Genomic DNA, 27,898 nt, shown 5'->3' with positions numbered 1-27,898 from the left:
GCGCCTTAAATCATGTATCACATGACCCTATTCCTATTTTAAAAACTTAACCTTAATTCAAAATGGCGGATTTCAAGATGGCCGCCGTCAGGTATACCCTTACTATATGACTTCCCCCTAGTCCTAATATGTACCCATATATTTGTTATTCACCTTTTGTCGTTAAAAGAGGTCTTAAAGGGCTTTTACCTCCAACTGTATGAATACTATTCTGTACTTCCATGTGATGTTCTGGTAGCTGTATCTCCTAAACCCCTGGAGCTTCGCACCTATAACTTTACTGAAATACTGACCACATTTAGTACTACTTTCTCATATGTGTCTCAGTCAGCAACTCGATTCACCCAAACGTAAGGTTTACTTGTAAGTATCCATACTAGTACCATCATTCTAATATCAATATTTGTAAAGTGTATGCAGTTTTGTGTAGAAAGTAAAATGTATAAATACTGAAGGGAAAATATTGTACAGAAACGTTATATTCGTATGTTAACACACTTTTTTGTATGTTGTGCAAAGTAACCCCAACTACGGGGTGACTTTGAACCAAAGTTTATATCTCAATAACTATGATCATACTGAATGTTTACTAATGAACTTATACGAATGTTTTCCACACATATCTAGCTATCGTATGCTTAAAATACAGTGTTCTAAATCATTACGTTTCTAAGTTACATGCGATTTTCTTTAAAATACCTTAAATCGTGTGCAAAGTAACCTCCTCTTACGGTACTATTTGGATATTTAATTTTTATGAAATTGAATTTTTACTTATCTTTAGCTTACAACACTGTTTTGGTTCGTTACAATTAAGACATTATTTCTGATAAAATATTGTGAATAAAACTTTTACACCTTCGGGGAACACTTTGCGCTGCCAGCCAGTTGTTTCTGACCTGGCAACCTTAGATCGAAAACGGCGAAATATAGAGCAAGAAGGAGCTGCTGGTTGACGCCGGTGGCTTCTTAATGAAAATATCTCACGTCGAATGATTAATGTAGCTAAGTGAAGTCAAAGCCAGGATAGTCGTCTGTCATCTATAACTTACGCCTACCCGTTAAAACGTATTTGAGGCTAAGCTAACCTGTCTATTGAAGAGGAAGTCGTGGTAAATAAGAACGAACTAGAGCGACAGAATTAGTTTCGCTTGTCATGTTTGTGTTGTTTTGATGTTTGGATGTTTTCTGGAGACAATTGAATATCGATTTGATTTGATCCTGAGTTTAACGTCCCTTTCAGCAGCTAGGCTATATGAGGAGTGGACCTACTGATTCACGTGGAATCCGAACCACATGACCTACCGCCGGCAATCGGACCAGGATCTCCCACGCAAAAGACGCGTACGCTAACCGCTTTGCCACGAAGGAGCTCAATTGAATATCGAGTTTCCTAGAATCCACTTCCGTTTTATAGAGAAGAAGCGATCACAGACAATTTTTCCTTTAAAGCCAGATTACCTTTTATTCTTTACCATAACGTGATTTTTTCACACATCCTACCATCATACTGATCTACTATCCACTATGTTGTTGATATTCATTTGATGCTACGCATATTAAGTTATAAACTTAGATAAAACAATTTCTGGATTTTTTGCTTAGGTTGCGTTATATTGAGTGCATTGATTATACATACATAATTTTGAAGTCATTATTTTAGAGGCCTGTTGAGATTAGCTTTCAGCTATTCCTAAGCTACGCTCATGCATTCGTAATTTGGTTTGTTTGTCCTTGGCCTGATTATATCCAACTTAAAAATATGGATATAAAAATAAATAAATAAGTAAAGGAAAATATCCAATTATGATGGCACAGTACGGTTTTATCTTCAAGTACCGATCGGAAAGTGGATCTGAGCCAAAATGTAAAATAGAAAATGTCAACTCCTGTATTAATGACGATGTGTTTAATCGGAAATGAAACGGTTAGCACGTCTCACAAATATGTCATTTTGTATGTCATCAATTCATCATTCAAAAAGTGTATACTATACAAAAATCCACTTGAAAAGGATCTCTGTGCGTCTGAATTTTGATATGTGTCAAGGGTAGTTTTGTGCCTGGATACCCAATAGCGATTTCTTAAAAAATGCATTGCAATGACTTGTTCATGGACAGAAAATACACACGTTGAGATTTGCGGACAATATCGCCTCGTTAGCAAAAAAAAAAAAAAAAAAAAAAAAAAAAAAAAAAAAAAAAAAAAAAGTCTAAACTAATGCAACAAGTGCTTAGCAACAAATTCGACATAAAGATCAATAACAGGATTCACATTGAAATTCTGGTATTAATTTCCCTGAACTTCCATGACTAAGTAAGTAAATTTTCCCTGCTCCGAGAACATTGTCATTTACAATTACGTTTAGAAAAAATAATTTTTTCATCGATTTGCACTATCCACATAGCTGTTCAATGGCCTCCTTTTTTATTGTTTAAATACATAAAGCTTACTTTCTTACTACAAATACTACTTGTGAGTCAAAATTCCTGAATCTGGAATACAATAAAAACTAGTATCAAACAATGATTATACACTAACGACATATTTTAATATCTAGGCATTCTAAATATACTCATAAACATAAACAAGCGAACATAAATCATAATTAATCTGCATGGGTATTCTTGATTTCAAAATTTCAGGTGGATTGCATGTTTTCAAGGTCGCTCATTCAGAATCTGGCATTAGTTTTTTCCCTATCATCCTAGAATTACTAGTAATTCTCTAGTTACGCTTGAACCAACTAGTACCTGTTTGCTCTGTAGTTCATCAAGAGCTCGCTAGATGGCCGTGGTCCACTTACAAACAATTATATAGCAGATATAGTTATAAAAAAGAAACTAAGTCATAAATTTAGCAGACATAATCTTCATTTATTTTTATTTACAAACACAATTGTGTAATGTGAATAACAATATTCTGCACAGTTTATGGTACAAATTGTTTTGTAGTTCTTAAATTGATTTATTTCAGTTAACGTATCAAGAAATGAACTTGTGCCATATCATGACTTCAGTTGTATTTACTTCTGTAATCCTATGTTCATTTGCTACCCACATAAAAGTGGCAAGTCGTAGTTGTACAAATAGTCGGATGTCTTTTGTTGTAATTGCGGTGAGTTTGTTCCTATGAGACAAAAGCAAGGCTTATGGAATTTGATTTTTTAAAAGCATATAACGTTTATTTTTATATAAAACTTGTGACCAATCGAAACCATGGGCTCCATATAAAGTGTGCCGTTCTTGTTTAGAATCGTTGAGAAATTGGAGTAAGGGAAAACAGGTGTTTATGCCACATAGAATTCCTATGATTTAGAGAGAGCCGAAGAATCGTAGTGCTACTTCTACTCTTGTGAAATTGTTGGCCTCAATGCAAAAAAATAAGAAGGTAGTTTATTCAAACATTCCTTCAACCACACGACCTATGGGACACGGTCCAGATATTCCTAACGCAAAACATTTATCCTAAAGTGCGTTAGAGATTCTAGTTTGTCAAGCCAAGAAAGTAGCACGTAACATGACAACTTTTAACCGACTAGTAGTTCATCTCAGTCTATACCCTTGAAATTCTTGGTTGTAAGCTTCACGAAAGGAACGTTCTGGCCTTTGAAACAACTTTTGCCTGGCACGGATGTTGAGAAAGTCATTTGTCATCCTACTTTATACAAGAAGAATCTCTTGTGTACTATTGTGATGTGTTGGATTTGCTTAACGAGTTAAATTTTTCTTTACTTTCCACTAGCTGGAGACTGTTTTTTGATTCTAACAAAACGAGCTTAAAATATATTCTTTTATACAATGGAATTAAGTACCCATTTGTAACCATTCGATTTCAAATAAGAAACTTATGAAACCATGAAATCAATTCTAAATAAAATTAAATATTAAGTATATGAATGGGAAGTGTGTGGTGATTTCAAAATTTTGAGCACTTTACTAAGACAACAATCTGCGCATACGAAGGTGCCACCCTTCAGTGGGAAAGCAAGTGGAAAAGCAGGGTGAAAAGTGAACAGCAGGTAAGAATGGAGTGCCCATTCAGGATACTCTAGAGTCCAGGAAGTTAAAAAAAAAAAAAAAAAAAACGTTTAGTTGATCAAGAAAATTTGTGAAAGCACTTGACAAACAAGGACAATGTTTCAAGCTTGTATGTAATAAATTTCCACTCTTGTCCCATTGAAAAGTGAAAGAATGTGTATTTGTTGGTCCTGATATACGAAAACTTAGCAAAGCCAGGGGTTTTGAAGCTACAATGAATCCAGCTGAGAGAAATGCCTGTCTTAGGTTCAAAATTGTAACAGAGAATTTTCTCGGTAACCACAAGGGTGCAGACTGTAAGAATATTCTACAGGATATGAGAGATATGAACATACACATCAGAGTAGGTGAAGTGTTAGTACGATGGCGGAATACTGCTGGACCATAAACAAACAAACCGCAGAAGAAAAGCATAAGAAACTAACCAAAGTTCACAGAAGAAAGCGTGTGAAAAACAACTCAAAAGTATTTGTTTGATTTACATGTTCATCAGATGTAGGGTTGTATGTGTGCATATACAGACCTATCTAAGAATAAAAATAAGTTTGTTGGTGAATGTTTTTACATTCAATCACATTTACGTATAAATTTATAAATATTCCAGTGCAGGCATCTGTATAGTTACTCCGTATTTCTGTTCCCATACGTAATACAGTATATACACATACATTTTCGCGGTATTGGGTTTGATTTTTAAAGCCAATTTGCGGAAGAATCTAGGGTGATGAGAGAAAATGGATTTCATGTTCGGAATCAGCAAGTCAAAAACTATTAAATTCACCTATCAACATGAAAACATGTGGTTTGCATTTGCAGCACTGTTTTATCTACAATAACGAAAACTTTTTTAGTGTTGTTGTTGTTGTTGTTCTGTAGTATTTGAATTATTATTTTGTTCTTTCTCTTTTAAGGCTTGATATTTTAACACCTTTCTGTATTTCTCAAGCTTCTTTATTTCTAAAGATAATTATCTTACTTCAACACTTTTTTTTTATCTTCTTCTTTCTGAATCTATCTTGATTATTTGAGACGATCTTCATATCTCCTGTGGGCAGCTCAAAAATTCCCCGATTCTTCTGTAAAACATACAGATTTATATGATTTTCGGCATGTACATTGAAATATTTCCCTGATTCAATCTATTTTTTCTGACTTTCAAGGTCAATGTGAACCCTGAATAAAAGGAAAGTAAAGTTAGAGAAGATAACTGGTGAAAGATGAGCAGGAATTTTTGTTACTTAGGGAGTAAATAACAATTGATAATAGGTACAAACAAAATGTAAAATCGAGATTAGCTCAGGCGAAGAAGGAATTGGAAGAAAAACAAAACAAAATATTCTAACTAGAAACATCAACTTCTATTTTCTTTCTTTTTAGTTTAACATCCCACAACTATGCATGCACTGAGGCCAAAGAAGACAATGATGAGATGGATAATAATGGTGGAACGATGAAAATGTGAAAAAACAGGAGATTACCGAACTCACGCACACGGTGTTTAACCACCACAAAGTCCATTTGGCGTAGGCTAGGATTGAACCACAGACCCAACACATCATACTGACAATGAACTGAAGAAAAATCTAATCAAAGCATATATCATATCTATGAAGCGTGGCGTGGAAACCTTAGAAACGTGAAGGTATAGGAGCTGAATATTAGATAGATGAATGAAGTATCAAATGGAAGTGTTGGCAATGGTAGGAAAAAAAAAAAAGCAGTATACTGAAGACTATTTCGAAATAAAGGGATGAAATGATTGGACATATTATAAGACATGAAGAAATCACGCTGGTAGCTATGGAGGAAAGTGAAGAAAGAAATATATCTAGAAGAAAGTCACAATTGAAATATACGAACCACATAATACAAGATACACAGAAGAAAACATACAATGAAAAATCTAGCTTAGAATTGGGAAGAGTAGAAGGCTGCATCAAATCGAAAGATACAAACTCGAGGAGAAAAAAAAACTATTGAGGACTAGCAGATATACCCGTTGTTCGCCCGGCAAGACAATATCAGAAAGATAATGGAAAATATTTGAAGCGCATACAACATTCGAACTTCTGGCTCCGAAATATCACTGGTGCGAGGTAAATTCATTGGAGTTCAGACACACACACACACCGTGATCTCCTCTATTTGACTCTTCTTGAAACTGACACCTAGCCAAATCTCCTTTCCGCAACCAAAACGGTATTCAATTTATTTCATGGCAACTGCAGTCCTTAACACATTCAGCGGACGAAGAGGCTAGTTTTGAGTATAATGTAGAATATGAAATAGTTACATAAGTAGAAATAGTAAAGCTACACATAAAAATGACGTAAAGATAACTGTGCAGGCCAGCCTGCAAAAATACATTTTGGGCCCCCTAAAATATAAGTTTTTTCTTCCTGTTTTTATCCTCCATTAAGGGGCTCTAGGAAAACCCGAAAGCTAGGAATTGCAAAGTATTTTCAGGAATAACATTTACAAATAAGTAAAATGATTATTAAAATTCCTGAGCGGGTAAGCAGATCATTATCATAGGTATTCTGCCTTTATTTGCAAGTCACTTGCCGCAGCTGAGAAGCAGATTGTCTAGGATTATAGTTATCGCATGCTGCAGTACACAAAAATGGAAGTTAATGCACTGTCTGTCATTACTAGGTTATACTAGCTGTGAGAGTTTTACTATCATTTTGCAAACAAATTATTAAACAATTTTGATTGTAATATATAGAAAAGATATTCAACTTCTACTGAACATTCATTTTACCTGTTGCGTGTATTTTACGTATTTATGAAAACGGCGTTACATTGCCCTCTAATGTAACTAACCATGCAGCGTGCTTTCCAAGGTGCAAAAGTACTGGTGATTTCACCCACTGGCGTCTCTGGCATGTAAAATTTGGGGAGGACATCGAAGAAAGTGATTAAAATGGTGCTTTCTAGCCCAACCTATTTATTATCTTCGATTTCATTTGTTACCTTCCTGCTTACCTTCACGGATCCCCTAAGGTATATCAAGAACTCTGATATTTCTATAATCATTCTACAGCCTGAATAATATATTCCAAATAAATATGATTATTATTATTATTTATTTATTTATTTGTTATTCTGTCGTTAGTAAATAAATTAAATTAGAATGAAATATTGAATATCTTGTACTTTAAAATATTGGGGGGACGCGACCCCCTCGCCCTCCCCCCGCCAGAGACGCATATGATTTCACCCACATCACTGGATCTTCATCAATGGTTGAAGAGACTAAGTCCACTCTAACCACATTGAAGAGATTAAGTCCACTGCATTTATTCTAAGTCATAGAATTGTATAGACCGTTATATCATGATCATAGTATTCGATAATAAGGTACTTTGAATATGCAAAAGCCCGTCCGTCTCACTTACGTTACTACTGCTATAAAATTTGGATGTTTGTGATAAAGTACCGTCCTTAGTTTGCAACACTGAATAACAAATGCTATATTGTAAGTTTTCACTTAAAATGCATATTTGAACTATGCAATAATTGGATATAGTGCTATTAAAAAGTAGCTTTATGCTGGGTTGGCAATTCTGTTAATCTGTATTATCGCAGAATGCCAAACAATACCCTCTGCTGATATTTGCATGGTACCAAATTTTAGCATGTTTTGTCTGTTACAGAGGCGTATCAAGATAACTGGTTCACCCTGTATATACAGGTCGTCGTACAATAATAACAAGAGCATTCACAGAGTTCACACTGCCAAGGGTCATGAAATCGAAGGGCAAAATTGCCCTTCCACCCCTCATATACATGAAAGCAGGACAAACTTTGTATGCAGTCTACGAAATGTGTATACTTTCTTTATGTTACAAAAAATCACATACATACTCCGTCAAAAACAACCTTTTTGGCGGCAAAAAATAATAAATAGTAGTGGCTGAGGATCTGATCAAAGACTGCAATTAAAAAAAAATTCTAATATAAATAAAGTAGAAGTATACAAAAATAAACATTATTTTTCATCATACTGTAAGTTTTGTTTAATTTCGATAAATAAAATTGTATTTCAGTTTATATTTTGTATATATATATATATATATATACTAGCAATTACCTATTTCGCTGGGTTAAATTAATTAAAAAATAGTAATATGTTCCGTTATTCAGTCACTTTTTACTATTACTACGTAAAATGCTCTCTGATATCGGTCATTTTCGATTATTTTTATATTTGTCTCCCCTCCTCTTCCACACGTGGCATGGCTAAATTTGGATTTAAACGGCATCAGAAGTGTCACGGTTCATCTCAGTGACACCGAAAACTATGGATTCGGCACTAGGTCATTTCCGATGATTTTGTGTCTCCCCCCCTTCTCCACATGTTGAGGGGAGGGGGCATTGAAAATGCCACTTTTCATCTTAGCGACCTCGAAAACTATGGATTCGACACTAATATTGGTCATTTTCGATCATTTCTATATATATCCTTCCTCTCCCTCCCTCAGGTTACAGTGCTGAATTTGGATTTAAACGGGATCGGATGTGTCACTGTTCATCTCAGTGACCCCGAAAACTATGGATTCAACAATAATATCGGTCATTTTTGATCATGTTTATATATCTTCCCCTCCCTCCACCAAATTGCAGGGCTGAATTTGGATGTAAACGGGGTCGGGAGTGTCACTTTCCAACTCATGGATTCGACACTAATATTGGCCATTTTCGATCATTTCTATATATATCCTTCCTCTCCCTCCCTCAGGTTCCGGTGCTGAATTTGAATTTAAACGAGATCGGATGTGTCACTGTTCATCTCAGTGACTCCGAAAACTATGGATTCGACACTAATATCGGTCAATTTCGATCATTTTTAAATTTCTCTCCCCCTTCCCGTCCTCCTTCACTAAGTTGTACCGTCAAAGTGATATGATAAAAATCATCCTAGGCCCGAACCTCATATATATTGAAAATTTGAATGAGATCAATTGGAATATTCAGGAAAATGAAAAATGAAATCTTTAAGTTTTACGTCCCACGATTATGCCGGTTAGGCTAAAGGAGACGGTGATGATGAAAGATGAGTGAAAATGGTGGAATGAAGAAAGTGGGAGGAAACAGGAGAACCCCGAGAAAACCCACAAGCACGATGTTTGTCTACCACAAAGTCCACACGGCGCGAGCTGGGATCGAAGCAGGGACCCCAAACACCGGAGGTGAACGCTCTACCACTGAGCCACCGCGCCCCCTGGATGGTTCAGGAGTTTTATCTATATATACCTCCCCTTCCCCATACCCATCCCTAGGTTCTACAGTCAAAGTGAAATTACACACACACACACACACAAAAAAAAAAAAAAAAAAATCAGACCCAAACTTCCCCTATGTTGAAAGTTTGATAGAGATCGGTCGGGTGGTTCAAGAGTTAAAGTTTTATTCGTTTTTATATACCTTTCCTCATCTCCTCTCCATTCCCTAAGTCTACCGCCAAAGTGAAACAATAAGAAACATCCCAGTCTCGAACCTCATCCACATTGAAAATTTGATTGAGTTCGGTCAGGTGGTTCAAGAGTTATTAATTCACGAACCTAGTCACTTTTATTTTAATTTACATTGATTTTTGTATATCTCCCCCTCCTCCTTCTCCCCTACGTTGCTCCATCAAAGTGAAATGATTAAAAAAAAATCCCAGGCACAAATTTTATCTATGTTGAAAATTTAATTGAGATTGTTCGTTCGGTTCAAGAGTTATTGATTTTTATTTTTTTATATCTTCCCCTCCTCCCCTACGTTACATCATCAGAATGAATAGATAAAATCACTCCCAGGCCCGAATCGTACCAATGTTGAAAATTTAATCGAGATCGGTCGGGTGGTTCAAGAGATTAGGAGTCATAAACGGGTCCATTTAGTTGTAGTGCGACATCTTCAAATTCGAATTTTAACTAGCTCAGAATTTTGTCCAATTTTTGTCCATTTTTGTCCACCCAAGAAAAAATTTTGTACCATTAAAATAAACGAGGGAGGGCCATTTCAAAATTTGGGGTACTTCGATCACCTGTAGTGCGACATCTTCAAATTTGAATTTTAAGTAGCTCAGAATTTTGTCCAATTTTTGTCCATTTTTGTCCACCCAAGAAAAAATTTTGTACCATTAAAATAAACGAGGGAGGGCCATTTCAAAATTTGGGGTACTTCGATCACCTGTAGTGCGACATCTTCAAATTTGAATTTTAAGTAGCTCAGAATTTTGTCCAATTTTTGTCCATTTTTGTCCACCCAAGAAAAAATTTTGTACCATTAAAATAAGCGAGGGAGGGCCATTTCAAAATTTGGGGTACTTCGATCACCTGTAGTGCGACATCTTCAAATTTGAATTTTAAGTAGCTCAGAATTTTGTCCAATTTTTGTCCATTTTTGTCCACCCAAGAAAAAATTTTGTACCATTAAAATAAACGAGGGAGGGCCATTTCAAAATTTGGGGTACTTCGATCACCTGTAGTCCGACATCTTCAAATTTGAATTTTAAGTAGCTCAGAATTTTGTCCAATTTTTGTCCATTTTTGTCCACCCAAGAAAAAATTTTGTACCATTAAAATAAACGAGGGAGGGCCATTTCAAAATTTGGAGGAACCATTTAGCTGTAGTGCGACATCTTCAAATTCGAATTTTAACTACCTCAGAATTTTGTCCAATTTTTGTCCATTTTTGTCCACCCAAGAAAAAAATTTGTACCATTAAAATAAACGAGGGAGGGCCATTTCAAAATTTGGCCGAACCATTTAGCTGTAGTGCGACATCTTCAAATTCGAATTTTAACTAGCTCAGAATTTTGTCCAATTTTTGTCCATTTTTGTCCACCCAAGAAAAAATAAACGAGGGAGGGCCATTTCAAAATTTGGCCGAACCATTTAGCTGTAGTGCGACATCTTCAAATTCGAATTTTAAGTAGGTCAGAATTTTGTCCAATTTTTGTCCATTTTTGTCCACCCAAGAAAAAAATTTGTACCATTAAAATAAATGAGGGAGGGCCATTTCAAAATTTGGAACACTTCGGTCACCTGTAGTGCGACTCTTCAAATTCGAATTTTAAGTAGCTCAGAATTTTGTCCAATTTTTGTCCATTTTTGTCCACCCAAGAAAAAATTTTGTACCATTAAAATAAACGAGGGAGGGCCATTTCAAAATTTGGGGTACTTCGATCACCTGTAGTGCGACATCTTCAAATTTGAATTTTAAGTAGCTCAGAATTTTGTCCAATTTTTGTCCATTTTTGTCCACCCAAGAAAAAATTTTGTACCATTAAAATAAGCGAGGGAGGGCCATTTCAAAATTTGGGGTACTTCGATCACCTGTAGTGCGACATCTTCAAATTTGAATTTTAAGTAGCTCAGAATTTTGTCCAATTTTTGTCCATTTTTGTCCACCCAAGAAAAAATTTTGTACCATTAAAATAAACGAGGGAGGGCCATTTCAAAATTTGGGGTACTTCGATCACCTGTAGTGCGACATCTTCAAATTTGAATTTTAACTACCTCAGAATTTTGTCCAATTTTTGTCCATTTTTGTCCACCCAAGAAAAAAATTTGTACCATTAAAATAAACGAGGGAGGGCCATTTCAAAATTTGGCCGAACCATTTAGCTGTAGTGCGACATCTTCAAATTCGAATTTTAACTAGCTCAGAATTTTGTCCAATTTTTGTCCATTTTTGTCCACCCAAGAAAAAATAAACGAGGGAGGGCCATTTCAAAATTTGGCCGAACCACTTAGCTGTAGTGCGACATCTTCAAATTCGAATTTTAAGTAGGTCAGAATTTTGTCCAATTTTTGTCCATTTTTGTCCACCCAAGAAAAAAATTTGTACCATTAAAATAAACGAGGGAGGGCCATTTCAAAATTTGGAACACTTCGGTCACCTGTAGTGCGACTCTTCAAATTCGAATTTTAAGTAGCTCAGAATTTTGTCCAATTTTTGTCAATTTTTGTCCACCAAAGAAAGAATTTTATACCATTAAAATAAACGAGGGAGGGCCATTTCAAAATTTGGGGACTTCGATCACCTGTAGTGCGACATCTTTAAATTCGAATTTACCTAGCTTAGAATTTTGTCCAATTTTTGTCCATTTTTGTCCACCCAAGAAAAAATTTTGTACCATTAAAATAAACGAGGGAGGGCCATTTCAAAATTTGGGGCACTTGACCAACTCATTTCGAAGAATTAACAATATCAGTGTCATCTACGAGTTTTGCACCCTTACAAAATGTCGATATTTCATTTTGTACCCTCACAGTTAATGAGAAATTCCGAATTCAAAATGCCGAATTACCATTAACTTGGAACGCCACTATTTCGTACTGAAGAATTAAGAACACCAGCGTCTTCCACGAGTTTTGCACCCTCCGAAGATGTCTATATTTCATTTTGAACCCTCCCAGTAAATGAGATAACTAAAATTCAAAATGCCGAATTACCATTAACTTGGAAAACCACCAATTTGTATTGAAGAATAAAGAACACCAATGTCTTCTACGATTTTGCACAGGCAGAAAATGTCGATATGTAGTTTTGTATCTGACAGTTAATGAGAAATTCCGAATTCAAAATGCCGAATTACAATTAACTTGGAATGCCACCAATTCGTATTAAAGAATTAAGAACAACAGCGTCCTCTACGAGTTTTTCACCCTCAGAAAATGTCGATATTTCGTTTTGTACCCCGATAGTTAATGAGAAATTTCGTATTCAAAATGCCGAATTACCATTATTTTGGAACGCCATTAATTTGTACTGAAGAATTAAAAACACCAGCGTCTTCTACAAGTTTTGCACCCTTAGAAAATGTCGATAATTTATTTTGTACTCTCACAGTTAATGAGAAATTCAAAATTCAAAATGCCGAATTACCATTAACTTGGAACGCCACCAACTCATTTTGAAGAATTGAGAACACCAGCTTATTCTACGAGTTTTGCACATCGAAATAACTTCGAGCAAACAATTGGATGTAAAAGTGAAGGGGACTGCAAGTGGACGCCGTTACCCCGCTTCCAAAAACTATCCATGGCGTTAAAAGTTAATGACAATATCTATGGCATTCTCTACTTCCTTTAAAAAAAAAAAAAAAAAAAAAAAAGACAAAGATAGGTACAGGGAACAGCGAGGGAGATCCACTTCCTTTTCAGATCCACTTTCACCTATGCTAATAATAAAATAATGTACTTTATCAGTATACTTAGTCATATTTTAACGTAATTAATTGAACTATCTTGTAACATAATATCTACGTATTAGTACAGTTTAATTAATTATTCATTACTAAACTATCCTTTTGCTAAAATATGTTGTTTTACTGTAGACAAAATGTGATTTGTGACATGTTGAATTTGAATTCCTCGTTAACTGACAAGACACAAAACGAATTATCGGCATTTTCTGACGGAGCAGGACTCAGGAAACGCTTATCTTATTTCTTCAAAATGAGTTCGTGCTGTTTCAAGTTAATGATAATTAGGCACTTTAAATTGAAAATTTCTCATTAACTGTAAGGGTACAAAATGAAATATCGACAGTTTCAGAGAATATAGAACTCGTAGAAGACGTAGAAGTGTTCTTAGTTCTGCAATACGAATTGGTGGCATTCCAAATTAATGATTATTCGGCATTTTGAGCTTTAAATTTCTCATTATCCACATTTTCTGAAAATGCTAAAACGGCAGAAGACTCTAATGTTGTTATTTCTTCAAAATGTGTTGTTGGCTTTCCAGGTTAATGTTATTTCGGCATTCTGAGTTTGGAATTTCTCATTAACTGTGAGGTTACAAAATGAAATATCGACATTTTCTGTGCGTATAAAACTTCTAGAAAACGCTGGTATTCTTGGTTCTTCAATACGAATTGGTGGCGTTCCAAGCTAATGGAAATTCGGCATTTTGAATTAGGAATTTCTCATTAACAGCGAGGGTACATAATGAAATATCGACATTTTCGGAGGGTGCAAAACTCGTAGAAGACGCTGGTGTCCTTAATTCTTCAGTACAAAATAGTGGCGTTCCAAGTTAATAGTAATTCGGCATTTGGAATTAGGAATTTATCATTAGCAGTGAGGGTACAAAATGAAATAGCGACATTTTCTGAGGGTGCAAAACTCGTAGAAGACGCTGGTGTTCTTAATTCTTCAGTATAAAATAGTGGCGTTCCAAGTTAATAGTAATTCGGAATTTCTCATTAACGGCGAGGGTACAAAATGAAATATCGACATTTTCGGAGGGTGCAAAACTCGTAGAAGACGCTGGTGGTGTTCCGAGTTAATGGTAATTCCCCATTTTTAATTAGGATTTTCTCATTAACGGCGAGGGTACAAGATAAAATATCTACATTTTCTGAAGGTGCAAAACTCGTAGAGGACGCTGTTGTTCTTAATTCTTTAATACGAATTGGTGGCATTCCAAGTTAATGGTAATTCGGCATTTTGAATTCAGAATTTGAAGATGGTCACACTACAGGTGATCTAATTGGCCAAATTTGAAATGACTCTTCCACGTTTATTTGAATTTTACAAAAGTTTTGTTGATAGTAAAAATTCACTAAGTTCTGAGCTACATAACATTCGAATATGATAGTGTTGTCAACGGCTCGAGCGGCTCGGCTCACGGTTAAGTCACTACCGAGCCGAACCGAGAATTGAGCCGAGCCAACAGATCTCAAAACCGAGCCGATCCGAGCCGATGTCTCACATGAGCTGAGCCGAGCCGAGAAAAAGAGAGATGATGGCTCACCTAAGCCGAGCCGAACTGAGCCGGTGGCTCGTCGCAACTGAGCCGGTTCGAGCTGGTGACTCAATTCCGCCGAATCAAACAGAGCCCATGTCTCACGTGAGCCGAACCGACCCAAGCCGTGGCTAACCTGAGTCGAGCCGATGGGTCGCCTGAGCTGAGCCGATGGCTTATCGCAACCGAGATGACTCCTGCCGAGCCGAACTATGAAGATGTCACATTACAGGTGTTCGAATAGGCCAAACTTTGAAATGACCCCTTGATGTTTTCCTAAATTGTAGAAAATCTTTTACTTGTGATAGAAGAAAGTACAAAATTTAGACAAAATTGTAAGCTTGTTAAAAGCTTTAATTTAAAGATGTTGCACTACAAATAATCCATGTGGTTAAAATTTAAAAATGTCCTTAATTCGTTCTTTTAAATATTACAAAATTATTTTTGGTTCTACAACAACGTACACGCATCGGACAAAATTATGAGTTAATTAAAATTAGGATTTAAATATTGTCGCACTACAAGACATCGAATTGGCCAAATCTTGAAATGACCCTCAATCGTTTATTTGAATGGTACAAAGTTCTTTGTGGTAAGAGAAATGTACTTAGTTCTCACTTGTCAGTTAGTCAAAATTCGAATAAAAAGATATCGCACTCCAGATGATCGAACTGGCCACTATTTGTAATTGCCCTCCATTGTTAAATTGAATGGTACAACATTTTTTCATGGTTTTACAAAAATGAACAAAAGCTAGACTAAATTTTGAATAATTAAAATTAGAATTTGAACTTTATAACTACAAGTGAAGTAAGTGGAAAAATTTTGAAACGGCACTAGAGACAAAAATTGGACAAAATTCTAAGTTAGTTAAAATTCGAATTCGAAGATGTCGCACTACGGGTGATCGAAATGTCCCAAGTTTTGAAATGGCCCTCCCTCGTTTATTTTAATGGTACAAAATTTTTTCTTGCGTGGACAAAAATGGACAAAAATTGGACAAAATTCTGAGCTACTTAAAATTCGAACTTGAATATGACGCACTACAGCTAAATGGTTCGGCCAAATTTTGAAATGGCCCTCCCTCGTTTATTTTAATGGTACAAAATTTTTTCTTGGGTGGACAAAAATGGACAAAAATTGGACAAAATTCTGAGCTAGTTAAAATTCGAATTTGAGGATGTCGCACTACAGCTAAATGGTTAGGCCAAATTTCGAAATGGCCCTCCTTCGTTTATTTTAATGGTACAATATTTTTTCTTGGGTGGACAAAAATGGACAAAAATTGGACAAAATTCTGAGCTATTTAAATTCAAATTTGAAGATGTCGCACTACAGCTAAATGGTTCGGCCAAATTTTGAAATGGCCCTCCCTCGTTTATTTTAATAGTACAAAATTTTTTCTTGGGTGGACAAAAATGGACAAAAATTGGACAAAATTCTGAGCTACTTAAAATTCGAATTTGAAGATGTCGCACTACAGCTAAATGGTTCGGCCAAATTTTGAAATAGCCCTCCCTCGTTTATTTTAATGGTACAAAATTTTTTCTTGGGTGGACAAAAATTGGACAAAATTCTGAGCTAGTTAAAATTCGAATTTGAAGATGTCGCACTACAGCTAAATGGTTCGGCCAAATTTTGAAATGGCCCTCCCTCGTTTATTTTAATGGTACAAAAATTTTTCTTGCGTGGACAAAAATGGACAAAAATTGGACAAAATTCTGAGCTACTTAAAATTCAAATTTGAAGATGTCGCACTTCAGGTAATCGAAGTACCCCACATTTTGAAATGGCCCTCCCTCGTTTATTTTAATGGTACAAAATTTTTTCTTGGGTGGACAAAAATGGACAAAAATTGGACAAAATTCTGACCTACTTAAAATTCGAATTTGAAGATGTCGCACTACAGCTAAATGGTTCGGCCAAATTTTGAAATGGCCCTCCCTCGTTTATTTTTTCTTGGGTGGACAAAAATGGACAAAACTGGACAAAATTCTGAGCTACTTAAAATTCGAATTTGAAGATGTCGCACTACAGCTAAATGGTTCGGCCAAATTTTGAAATAGCCCTTCCTCGTTTATTTTACTGGTACAAAATTTTTTCTTGGGTGGACAAAAATTGGACAAAATTCTGAGCTAGTTAAAATTCGAATTTGAAGATGTCGCACTACAGCTAGATGGTTCGGCCAAATTTTGAAATGGCCCTCCCTCGTTTATTTTAATGGTACAAAATTTTTTCTTGGGTGGACAAAAATGGACAAAAATTGGACAAAACTCTGAGCTACTTAAAATTCAAATTTGAAGATGTCGCACTACAGGTGATCGAAGTACCCCACATTTTGAAATGGCCCTCCCTCGTTTATTTTAATGGTACAAATTTTTTTCTTGGGTGGACAAAAATGGACAAAAATTGGACAAAATTCTGAGCTACTTAAAATTCGAATTTGAAGATGTCGCACTACAGCTAAATGGTTCGGCCAAATTTTGAAATAGCCCTCCCTCGTTTATTTTAATGGTACAAAATTTTTTCTTGGGTGGACAAAAATTGGACAAAATTCTGAGCTAGTTAAAATTCGAATTTGAAGATGTCGCACTACAGCTAAATGGTTCGGCCAAATTTTGAAATGGCCCTCCCTCGTTTATTTTAATGGTACAAAAATTTTTCTTGCGTGGACAAAAATGGACAAAAATTGGACAAAATTCTGAGCTACTTAAAATTCAAATTTGAAGATGTCGCACTTCAGGTGATCGAAGTACCCCACATTTTGAAATGGCCCTCCCTCGTTTATTTTAATGGTACAAAATTTTTTCTTGGGTGGACAAAAATGGACAAAAATTGGACAAAATTCTGACCTACTTAAAATTCGAATTTGAAGATGTCGCACTACAGCTAAATGGTTCGGCCAAATTTTGAAATGGCCCTCCCTCGTTTATTTTTTCTTGGGTGGACAAAAATGGACAAAACTGGACAAAATTCTGAGCTACTTAAAATTCGAATTTGAAGATGTCGCACTACAGCTAAATGGTTCGGCCAAATTTTGAAATAGCCCTTCCTCGTTTATTTTAATGGTACAAATCTTTTTCTTGGGTGGACAAAAATGGACAAAAATTGGACAAAATTCTGAGCTACTTAAAATTCGAATTTGAAGATGTCGCACTACAGCTAAATGATTCGGCCAAATTTTGAAGTGGCCCTCCCTCGTTTATTTTAATGGCACAAAATTTTTTCTTGGGTGGACAAAAATGGACAAAAATTGGACAAAATTCTGAGCTACTTAAAATTCAAATTTGAAGATGTCGCACTACAACTGATCGAAGTACCCCAAATTTTGAAATGGCCCTCCCTCGTTTATTTTAATGGTACAAAATTTTTTTTGGGTGGACAAAAATGGACAAAAATTGGACAAAATTTTGAGCTAGTTAAAATTCGAATTTGAAGATGTCGCACTACAACTAAATGGACCTGTTATAAACATAATCACTTTCAATTTTATAATATAGATGTATATGGGAACACCAAAATCTTCAGGACCTTTAAGGACCTTAATCTGGGCCTGATTACCATATAGTTATTTATAAATCTCTTTGTTTTATTACCCAATTAGAAAACACCCTTTACCCTATGTTACGAACAACAATGAATTCCATATTTTCATCTTCATATAAATAGACTATAAATATTAATTTAAATGAAATATCATACTTTAAAATAAAAATTGCATAAAACTTAGAACAAAATAAAAAAGATTTCTAGCAAGAATCTATTTTAAATGAAAATGTTTAATTTACTGATGGACACACTGATTTAAGTCACTGTAAAATTGAGCTGTACAAAAAAATTAGATTTCGTGGTAATCTTTTACTTTAAAACAAATATTTTGACAAACATTAATATATTAATAACTCAATAAACAACTAAATATGTGAATGCTAAACGATAGTACGTAGTAATAATGAAACTTTGTAATAATAGTAACAAGTTACTCTTACCTGTATCAGATTCGGTGTCACTAGTTTTTCCAACCAAATGCTTGCTTCTTTTTGCACTCGCTGACCGCGTAAGCTTTCTTGTTACTGGTGGTTTACTGTTTTCTGTCTCACTTTCAGATCCTGCAGTCGTTGCTGACGCCGTTGTGGCAGATGCCGCAGTGGATGTAGTTGTTCCTTGTTTGGACTGATTTTCTGCAGGTGGCTGACTGGAAGTATTCTTCTTCTGCTTCTTCTGAACTGGAACCGCCACTGATGATTCTGCACTAGAATCCGTATCAGAACTGCTCTCTGAATAAATAATAAGCACATATTTCAAGATTTGTACCATCACATGGGGAAGTTTTTGCACAAAAATGAACTTTTACGTTTAATAACCCACGATTAGCTTCCTTGGGCTCATGAAGACGGATGAAAAACGGAAGTGAATGGGCACTGAAGATTGGCCCATGGACATGATGCTGTCCACCACAAGCATAAGTGACCTGTGACCAGTATAGGAACCCCTCTACCACAAAGCAACCGAACCCCGGATTTAGAAAAAGAAAATATAAAACAGAGTACGAAAAGCCATGACATACATGCTCATTTTTAACAATTAACACATTTTAGATAACCTTATGTTATACACTTTTATTTATATAAATCTATAGACTCTACAATCACTTAAAGGTGAAATCTGACCTGTCAAGAATTTTGGAATGAATTCCTCTACAGGGTGGCCCAAAAGTAGGTAGACAGTCCCATATTGATCGGTTCATGACATTTTATAATTTACTTACTGTTATCCATACAAGTTTAGATCATTATTTCTTTTTAATTCCTTTTCACTTGTATATTGAACTCGGAATAGACTGAAGCAAATAAACTTATTATCTTAGTAAACTAAAATGTCATACTTGATCAATACAGGGCCACTCTGTATTACAATAGGTACAAAGAAAGCAAAAGTACTTTCTCAGTGTCATATTCTCTTTTTCCAATCAGTGTCATATTCTCTTTTGCCGATAATTTCGGAATAAATCGGCTAATTATTCAAATTAGTCGATTCTAATTATTTCTAAGTTATTGGCAAAAGAAAACCTAGCTGTAAAATGACTTTTGCTTTCGACTACAGCAAATCAATTATTCTTATACCTTAAATCGCTACTTTAATACTGTTTTAAATCACTACTGATTACATGATATTCCCATTTTAGATATAATGAACAATTTTAATTTACAGAATACTGAAATAGATAAATCCTTTTAAATTATTGATAAAACGAAATATTTTCTAAAATAGCATTGTGTAATATGAAATGTTCTGTAAGTTCTATATTTTCGTCAAATCTCCATATAGTTTACTTCCAATGCTCTGTAATATGTTTCAGAGAAGAAGAGGACACTCTGTAACATAAACTAATTTATTACAAAAAAAAAGTACTTTTAAATAATTATTCACAGTTAGACTTGGTTTTACATAGACAAATCAATTAAATCAAGAATATCTTTTAGATCTCATCCACCATAAAGTTTTCTAAGATGTTAATAATGTCACGGTATCTTAAAGAGTGGTGGCTGCTGCTTCTTTCCATACCACTGAAACATATCATATCATATAAAGCAGACACGAATATTCGATAAGAAATTGAAGAATCCCAAAGAAAAACAATGCATGACACATTTTGAAATGTGCTGAGTTACTTGTAGAATCAAGTGCTGTATGGAACATGACACATTGAAAGGCTTATTTCTCTATTGCCCGAGTGACAGCACTAGTATGTGGGCAAACTCTGATTAGAACAATGTTGAAGTCTAGGAACACTGAATTCACTGAAATGTGTCATTCAGCGTTATTCGGTGAAATGCTTGTATTTTATTATACTAGTAAAGTGTAGTTAACGAAAGCTGATCTTTGACAGATAGCTAGCTGCACATGCTGGAAACGAGACGAAAGAAAGGTGGTTCGCTAATCACTACAGTATTCATTAACGTTGTTTCTAGGCAACCAAGGTCACATGACCGCGCTGTTGCCGGTTGAAAAATCTGTCAAATAGTTGTTTCTGTTACGATATAGTAGAGTCTGTCTTAACAGATATTTGAATATGTGCTGATTTAAGTGTTCTTTCCGAATTACTAGTAATTGTTGATTGTGAATAGGTTCAGTGTGTGCTGTGTTCATAAAAGAAAGATAAATATGGCGACTTTATATTCTGGAATAACATCGAATATGAAAAGTGCTTCAACATGCAAAAGCCAGTCATAGGAACGCACGGTGCTATTTCGAAGACAAGACAGGAAATAAAGGTACCCTTTTCCCCATAGAAAAGAAGATCAAGCGGACAGTATCCGTGTCATCGCAGAAAAACTCGGGGGCACAAACGATAATAATCTTCCGGTATCACAACACCTGGTACAAAAAAGTCACGAGCAAGTCGTAAATTCAACTCTAGATGAGTTCACGAAAAATGCAATTCGATGTCACGCTTATAATTACTATAAAAAAGTATCCAACTTTAAATTCTTTCCTTGATTCGTTGCAGAAGGATGGTTTATTCACGGGTTGAAGAACAATTCCGCACAAAGTACTTCAAAAACATATGCAAGATATAAGGGTTTCGATACAAGAAATTTTTATCAGAGGAAGGATATAGTTGTTATTCGGTTTCGGCTTTTGAAGAAGATGGCAAATACTGAACCTGAGAGAACAGTATGGTTTTACAAAACATGAGTAAATACTAATTATTCCAACAGCACATGCTAGACCGATTTGACATGCATACCTGTCCGAATTGGGAAAAAGTATATATATATACAGGCAGGCGTGAGGTTTCATATCGAATTATCTCGCCCTGTTGTATATCATCTAAGATTGCAAAAATTCCAGGTTTCGTGAAAACTTAATGTAAAAGCAAGTTTATTAATCTATTATTTATTCTTCCTGTAGATTCATGAACAGAGGGAGGGGTTCAAGCACTCAACCTCATGATTTCAGGACACGCATGATTTCTGTGTATTATATATTGTGCATACTAATATAGTAAATGTTTATTTTTTTTTATAGTGTCTTGCTCAAGGGAGTTAAAATCCCGAAATCATCTTTCCTGTCATACTGTTACGATTATAAAATTATGACTTGTTAAACGTCCTAAGTTTGTCGTCGGAGCCGCTGCCTTTGTGATTGCAGAGCTTTTGGCAACAATGCCTTCAATACACCACGTACTTTCTCGAACTGTCAGAAGCCAGCTTTTGTTAACTCAAGAGCAACTATTTCTTTTCTTTTCTTTCTTTTTAATTATCTTGGGACATTCCAAGTCAAATCAACAAGTCATCAGACTTGACCATCCCAGATTTTTGTAAAAATTGGTGCACAGCTTTACTACAATGGGAGATGAAAAAAATCCCAAATATTACCTCTCTCCTCCCAAAAGTGTCTCCCTAATGGGTGTTCAAAAATGTCAAAAATATTATAGTGGTTATTAAAAATTGTCATAAAATGGTTAATATGTGCACTAGAGACGTGGAACAAACGGTATTGGAAAGCTTAAAGATTGCTCTACAAGTTGTACTATATTGAAAAAACCTGTAAAATAAGAAATAACACTTCAAAAATTCAAATTCAAATTTGAATTTTGAATTTCGCATAGAAATGTCCCTGTGAATTTGTTCAAAATTGTCCAGATTGTAGTCTCATATGTGTACTAAAACACCACAAAGTTTCATTTTGGGCACTCAATGGGATCCGATTCAAAATTCAACATAAACCAAACATTGACCATGTGAATATCTGGGTTCAGATCGATAACCGTTTGTCTGTAGCTATTTACCTGCAGCATCAAAGAAATTTATATTCAACTTCATTTGTTTCTTGATGTATTCATTTGAATTTACACAATTATCTACCTTCCGAGTTATTTAGAGAGGTATTACGTTTCCGAACAGTACTTAATACAGATCATTATTCTTGTTAGTCAGTGTGGATGTTTCTAAATTTATATTGGCTACATTGATACAAGTTATTTTCGTTCCTTTGTTTAAGGACTGCTGTCATAGACATGCAGAAGTGCATAATTGAAATAGTAAAAAGAATTTATTGACTAATTGTTTGTGCTGAAAGTGTGTGAAATGATTGTGAACAGTGTCACTGTGTTTCATAACATTTGATACAAATATTGTGAAAGGGAAGGAAATATATACCTCTCTTAATAACTCGAAAGGTGGATAATTGTGTAAATTCAAATAAATACATCAAGAAACAAATGAAATTGAATATAAATTCCTTTGGTACTGCAGGGAAATAGCTACAGGCAAATGGTTATCGATTTGAACCCAGATATTTACATGATCAATATCGTGCAATGCTTGGTTTATGTTGAATTTTGAATCGGATCCTATTGAGTGCCCAAAATGAAACTTTGTGGTGTTTTAGTACACATATGAGACTACAATCTGGACAATTTTGAACAAATTCACAGGGGCATTTCTATGCGAAATTCAAAATTCAAATTTGAATTTGAATTTTTGAAGTGTTATTTTTTATTTTACAGGTTTTTTTCAATATGATACAACTTGTAGTGCAATTTTTACGCTTTCCAATGATGTTTGTTCTATGTCTCTAGTGCACATATTAACCATTTTATGACAATTTTTAACAATCACTGTAAGTGAAAAAATACCGTTTTTTGACATTTTTGAACACCCTGTATAGGGACACTTTCAGAATGACTTTTTCATCTCCCACTGTAATATAGCTGTGCGCCAATTTTTACAAAAATCTAAGATCATCAGGTCAGATTTTGTCATTTCACTGGTTGATTTCATATGGAATGTCCCTCTTCTAACACTACTTACCTTCAAAGATTAATAATTTACTATAGAATTCACCGCCTTCCATTGCAAATTCTTACCTGAACTTTCTGATCCAGCTGACGAATTGGAGGAACCTGTACTGCCAGCAGACTTCTCTGAGGGCGTGGAAGACTCTTTCGGAGGTGGCTTCGACTTCGATCGTGATTGTGAAATCTTCTGAGGAGTATCTTTGATCGGTGTTAACTTCGGTGGTGATAAAGAAGCTTCATCACTTTCGCTGCTGTTTTCGGGACTAAATATGCTTTTCGTTTTCTGCTTTTTTTGTGGTGTTGATTCTTGTTTGTTCGAAGCTCCACGGGACTCTTTCTCCGAAGCCTTCTGACTGGCATTTGCGTTGGCACTGCCTCGAGTTGCAGCAGCTTTCTGCCCTGTGCTCGATTTAGGCGTTTGCTTCGTTTGTTTGGTAATGGGAGTAACAGTAGCAGATACTTTAGGTTTCGCTGGAGGTTTTCGTTTCACGTTTGTCTTCACAGACTCTTCTGATTCTGATGAGTAATTTGTCTTGGAACGAGTTTTCATCTTCCCTTTGGCTTCCTCCGATTCTGTGGAAGCGTTGGAGCCATTGCTCTTGTTTCTCGTGAACGTCTTTTTCGGTGATGCTTGTGCTTCTGAGTCTGTTGATGCATTGCTTTTGGCTGCACTGCGCGTACTGTGTTGAGATGTTGATGAGTTTTCAGTATCCGATGAACTGGAATCACTCCCAGACGAAGACGACGAGCTTGAAGAAGACGTTGAACTGTTGCTTGTTGAAGTAGATTCGGAGCTTGTTGCAGACTTAAATAAATAAATAAAAAAAATAATAAATAAATAATAGCAGTTAAAAGGTACAAATTTTAAAATTAAAAAGTATTTATCAGAAGCTACTGAACTGAATACAGTCTATAGTTAACACTCTTAATAGTCTACAGCAGCGCCTGTCAAACGTTTTTCAAGTGGGGTAAAAGTATATATCTGCGCACTTCAAAACGGATATTTCAATATTTAAACTTCAGAACAATCTGTATAAGGCAAAGACGATAACTATACATGCATTCGATATAATTCCACTAGCTATTGAAAGAATAGGCTTTTCCACAAACAGGATTTTCAATAATCAAGCTTAGCTCAGTTTCGTTAAAATAATAATGATAATAAAGAAAATAACAAGAATTCTTTACAAGTTAGTTAGCAGCTACAGCTGGTTAGATCTACCTGGTATGCATTGAAAAACAAAAAAAAAATAAAGATCACTCTAATAGAAGTTTGAACATTAAAAAACAAAAATAAATTAAAATAAAAAAAGAGACAATGATGCAACAACATTAAGGATGGAAACTAACGTGCTTTTCCAAGAATCATAAAAAGATGTTAAAATAAATTTTACCATTTTGAGTTCTGATTGTAATTGTGTAATCTCTCTCAATCTCTCTCTCTCTCTCTTACACACACACACACACAAAAAAAAAGGCAGAAATGACATACGATAAAAGGGTGCTGTCTGAAGAATTTTCAAACAGACAAGGTAACGTGTAAACACACACAAATCATTAATCATTAAAAGACGATTAAAAATTTATATTTTACTAGTATAATGATTTGTGTATCGAATATTTCATATGATAGAGTTAATTGGCTTGCTTGGTTGATTTGGAGTTTAGTGTCCCGTTCAGTACCTAGGCTGTATGAGACATGGACCTATAACTTAACGTCGGGTCTGAGCAACATGAGCTCCTACCGGGCATCGAACCCGGATCTCCCACGCCGAAGATGTGTGCACTAGCCACGAAGGGGTTCGTTAATTGGCATAGCTTAGCTTATTTAAATTGATGATTTCTTTCAAGTTGTTTTGCATTAAGCCTTAAACCTGATTAGTTTCAAAGTACTATTGGAAATTTAAATCAAATCTTTCCATATTACAACATGTTTAAGTAACTACGTACGCTATTATGTTAAGCAAATAAGTATTTACTTACCTAGCGGTTGCTTCCTGTAAATAAATTCTTAAAATTTCGATCCTCTTACAGGTTCCTTGTATCTTCAAGAGACACATTACTTTTAATGTTTAAATCGAGTAAATGTTACATGACCCTTTTTACCACTATTTAACGGACACAACTTCTCAGTCATTGCACTGTTTTCTAAAACTCAACATAGTAAAGTACTTTTTGTTATTCTTAACCGTTTACGAATATATTTCTATGTAAGAATTTGAGTTTTAGGAAAGCGTGCAGTGACTTTGAGAACTTGTGTCCGTCAAATAATGGCAAAAAGCATAATCTAACATCTACTCAATTTAAACACACAAAGGTGTCGTACAAGACTCCAGAAAGCTGTTATTTAAATTTTCCAAATTAGTTATACGAAGGAAAAAAAAAATCCTCCTGAATTTGTGTGTTTTCTAAATATATCACAAAATAAATAATTAGAAATGCGTCATGTTGAACTAAGTTACAAACCATTTCAATGGCAACTTCCGTCTTCTTAAGTGGGTTATACTTCTTGCTAAATTCTTCTCACATCCAAAATTTGAACATTAACGCCATCATAACAATTTCAGATTGAGAGGAGTTGGAGAATGGGAACATTAAACTTGAAATAGTGTAGATTTTCCTTCAAAAGTTCAAATTGTGAATGGTTAATGTCTTCGTCATTTACGCTCACAATTGATTACTATTATTGAGTATTCTGCCTGCCTGTGGGGACATCCTAGGACTAATGATATTATTTTATAAATCTTTTCTTCCTTCCTTTCTTAGGTTCGGGCTGGTAATACTTCCTCCGTGTTTCTCAATCTTCAGCTTCCTATTTTAGCTCCCAATATTTTCTTCTACAGTGAAACCTCTCTAAAGCGGACAGCCGTGGGGAATCAAAAATTGTCCGCTATAGAGAGGTGTCCGTCTTAAAGAGGTTTCAATATTTTCTTACGTAAATTAGTGAACAAAAAAATATGTAATTAGAAAAAAAAATGCACTAATCATGCATCTATTTACGAATATTACAAAAATGTTACTAAACCTGTATTATTCTCCGCCATCTATATTCGAGGCACGACATGGAAATAAGATTTTATAGTTTTCTGCATTTTACACTTATCACTACTTATTACATTTTCGGTATGTTGCTTTAATTTGTGGATTAATTGCAGTCCAGTAGCGTCTTTCTTATGCAAATAGAAACTTTCCAAAATCGACAGATGGCTTAGTGTATCAGTGTAATTTTTCACATCGCATGGTTTTTCTTCTTCCTTATCCTCCTCGATGTCTTCCACTTCCGAGTTCTGTAGTTCTTTTACTATAGCACTCACATCAGTACTCGTAGTTTCCGTCGAAATCTGAACGTCGATAAAACCATAATCAGTTGTGTGCTCCCAACAATCGTAAGCAAGCTAGCAACATCTTTTACTGCGTCATCAGTTGATGTATCTTCGATTAAATCATTATCTGAAGGAAAGCCTGCTTTGCGGAAGCACTTCTGAATTGTTACGTGGTTAACTTGATACCAGGTGGCTTGGATCCACATTATTGCTTGCAGTACGTCAATTTTCTTGCTTAACAACTCACTTGACATCTTTTCCATTTCCGCATTCGTAATCAAACTTTTCAAGACAAGCTTGCGATAGTTCAGTTTGAAATCTTGAATGACACCTTGGTCAAGCGGTTGTGAAAAAGATGTAACATTCGGAGGGAAGAAAACAATTTCAATATTTTGAAGTTCAATATTCGGATGTGATGTTGCATTGTCTAAAAATAAGAGCACCTTTCTGTTTTGACGAATCATTTTCCTATCAAACTGCAACAGCCATTCGGTCATAATGTCTCTAGTCATCCAAGTCTCTTTATTTGCTTTCCACTTTACTTGGAAATTGTTCAAATTCAGTCCTTTGAAACACCGGGGTTTTGCAGCTTTACCAATAACAATTGGTTTCTCTTTATCGCCAGCCATATTTGAATACAAAAGAATTGTCAACCGCTCATTTCCAATTTTACCACCGGAACACGTTTCTCCCTTCAAGCACATTGTTTTTTTTCTGAAAGCGCACGAAAAAATAGCCCTGTTTCATCTGCGTTAAAAATGTTTTCCGGACGGTAATCACGAACTATCGAAGGTAATTTATCCAACCATTCTGTGACTGTGGGCATGTCGACATCTGCGGATTCTCCACAAATCGCTTTAAAAGAAATTTTGTGTCTAATCCGCAACTTCTCTAACCATCCGTTCGAGGCTTTGAAATCTGTAGCACCCATTTCTGCTGCTACCACCAAAGCCTTAGCTTGTAGCATCGGCTCTGACACAG

General features: G+C 35.3%; 1 protein-coding gene across 2 annotated transcripts in view; it reads right to left on the bottom strand.

Moving 5' to 3' along the window:
* Positions 1–27,898, bottom strand: part of chm (lysine acetyltransferase chameau) — a 459,651-nt gene that overhangs the window by 421,159 nt on the left and 10,594 nt on the right. For both annotated transcript variants that reach the window (XM_081759086.1, XM_081759085.1), the window contains exons 2-3: positions 23,664–24,399; positions 18,778–19,065 (exon numbers count right to left, since the gene is read on the bottom strand). In XM_081759086.1, coding sequence (XP_081615212.1) covers positions 18,778–19,065; positions 23,664–24,399 — 1,024 coding nt within the window. The remainder of the gene's footprint in view (positions 1–18,777; positions 19,066–23,663; positions 24,400–27,898) is intronic.

The sequence above is a fragment of the Thermobia domestica genome, chromosome 5, assembly GCF_964235325.1.
Source record: "Thermobia domestica chromosome 5, izTheDome1.hap1.1, whole genome shotgun sequence".
Classification (NCBI taxonomy): Eukaryota; Metazoa; Arthropoda; class Insecta; order Zygentoma; family Lepismatidae; genus Thermobia; species Thermobia domestica.
The sequence above is the reverse complement of the archived record's forward strand: the minus strand, read 5'-3'. Positions and strand labels throughout refer to the sequence as shown.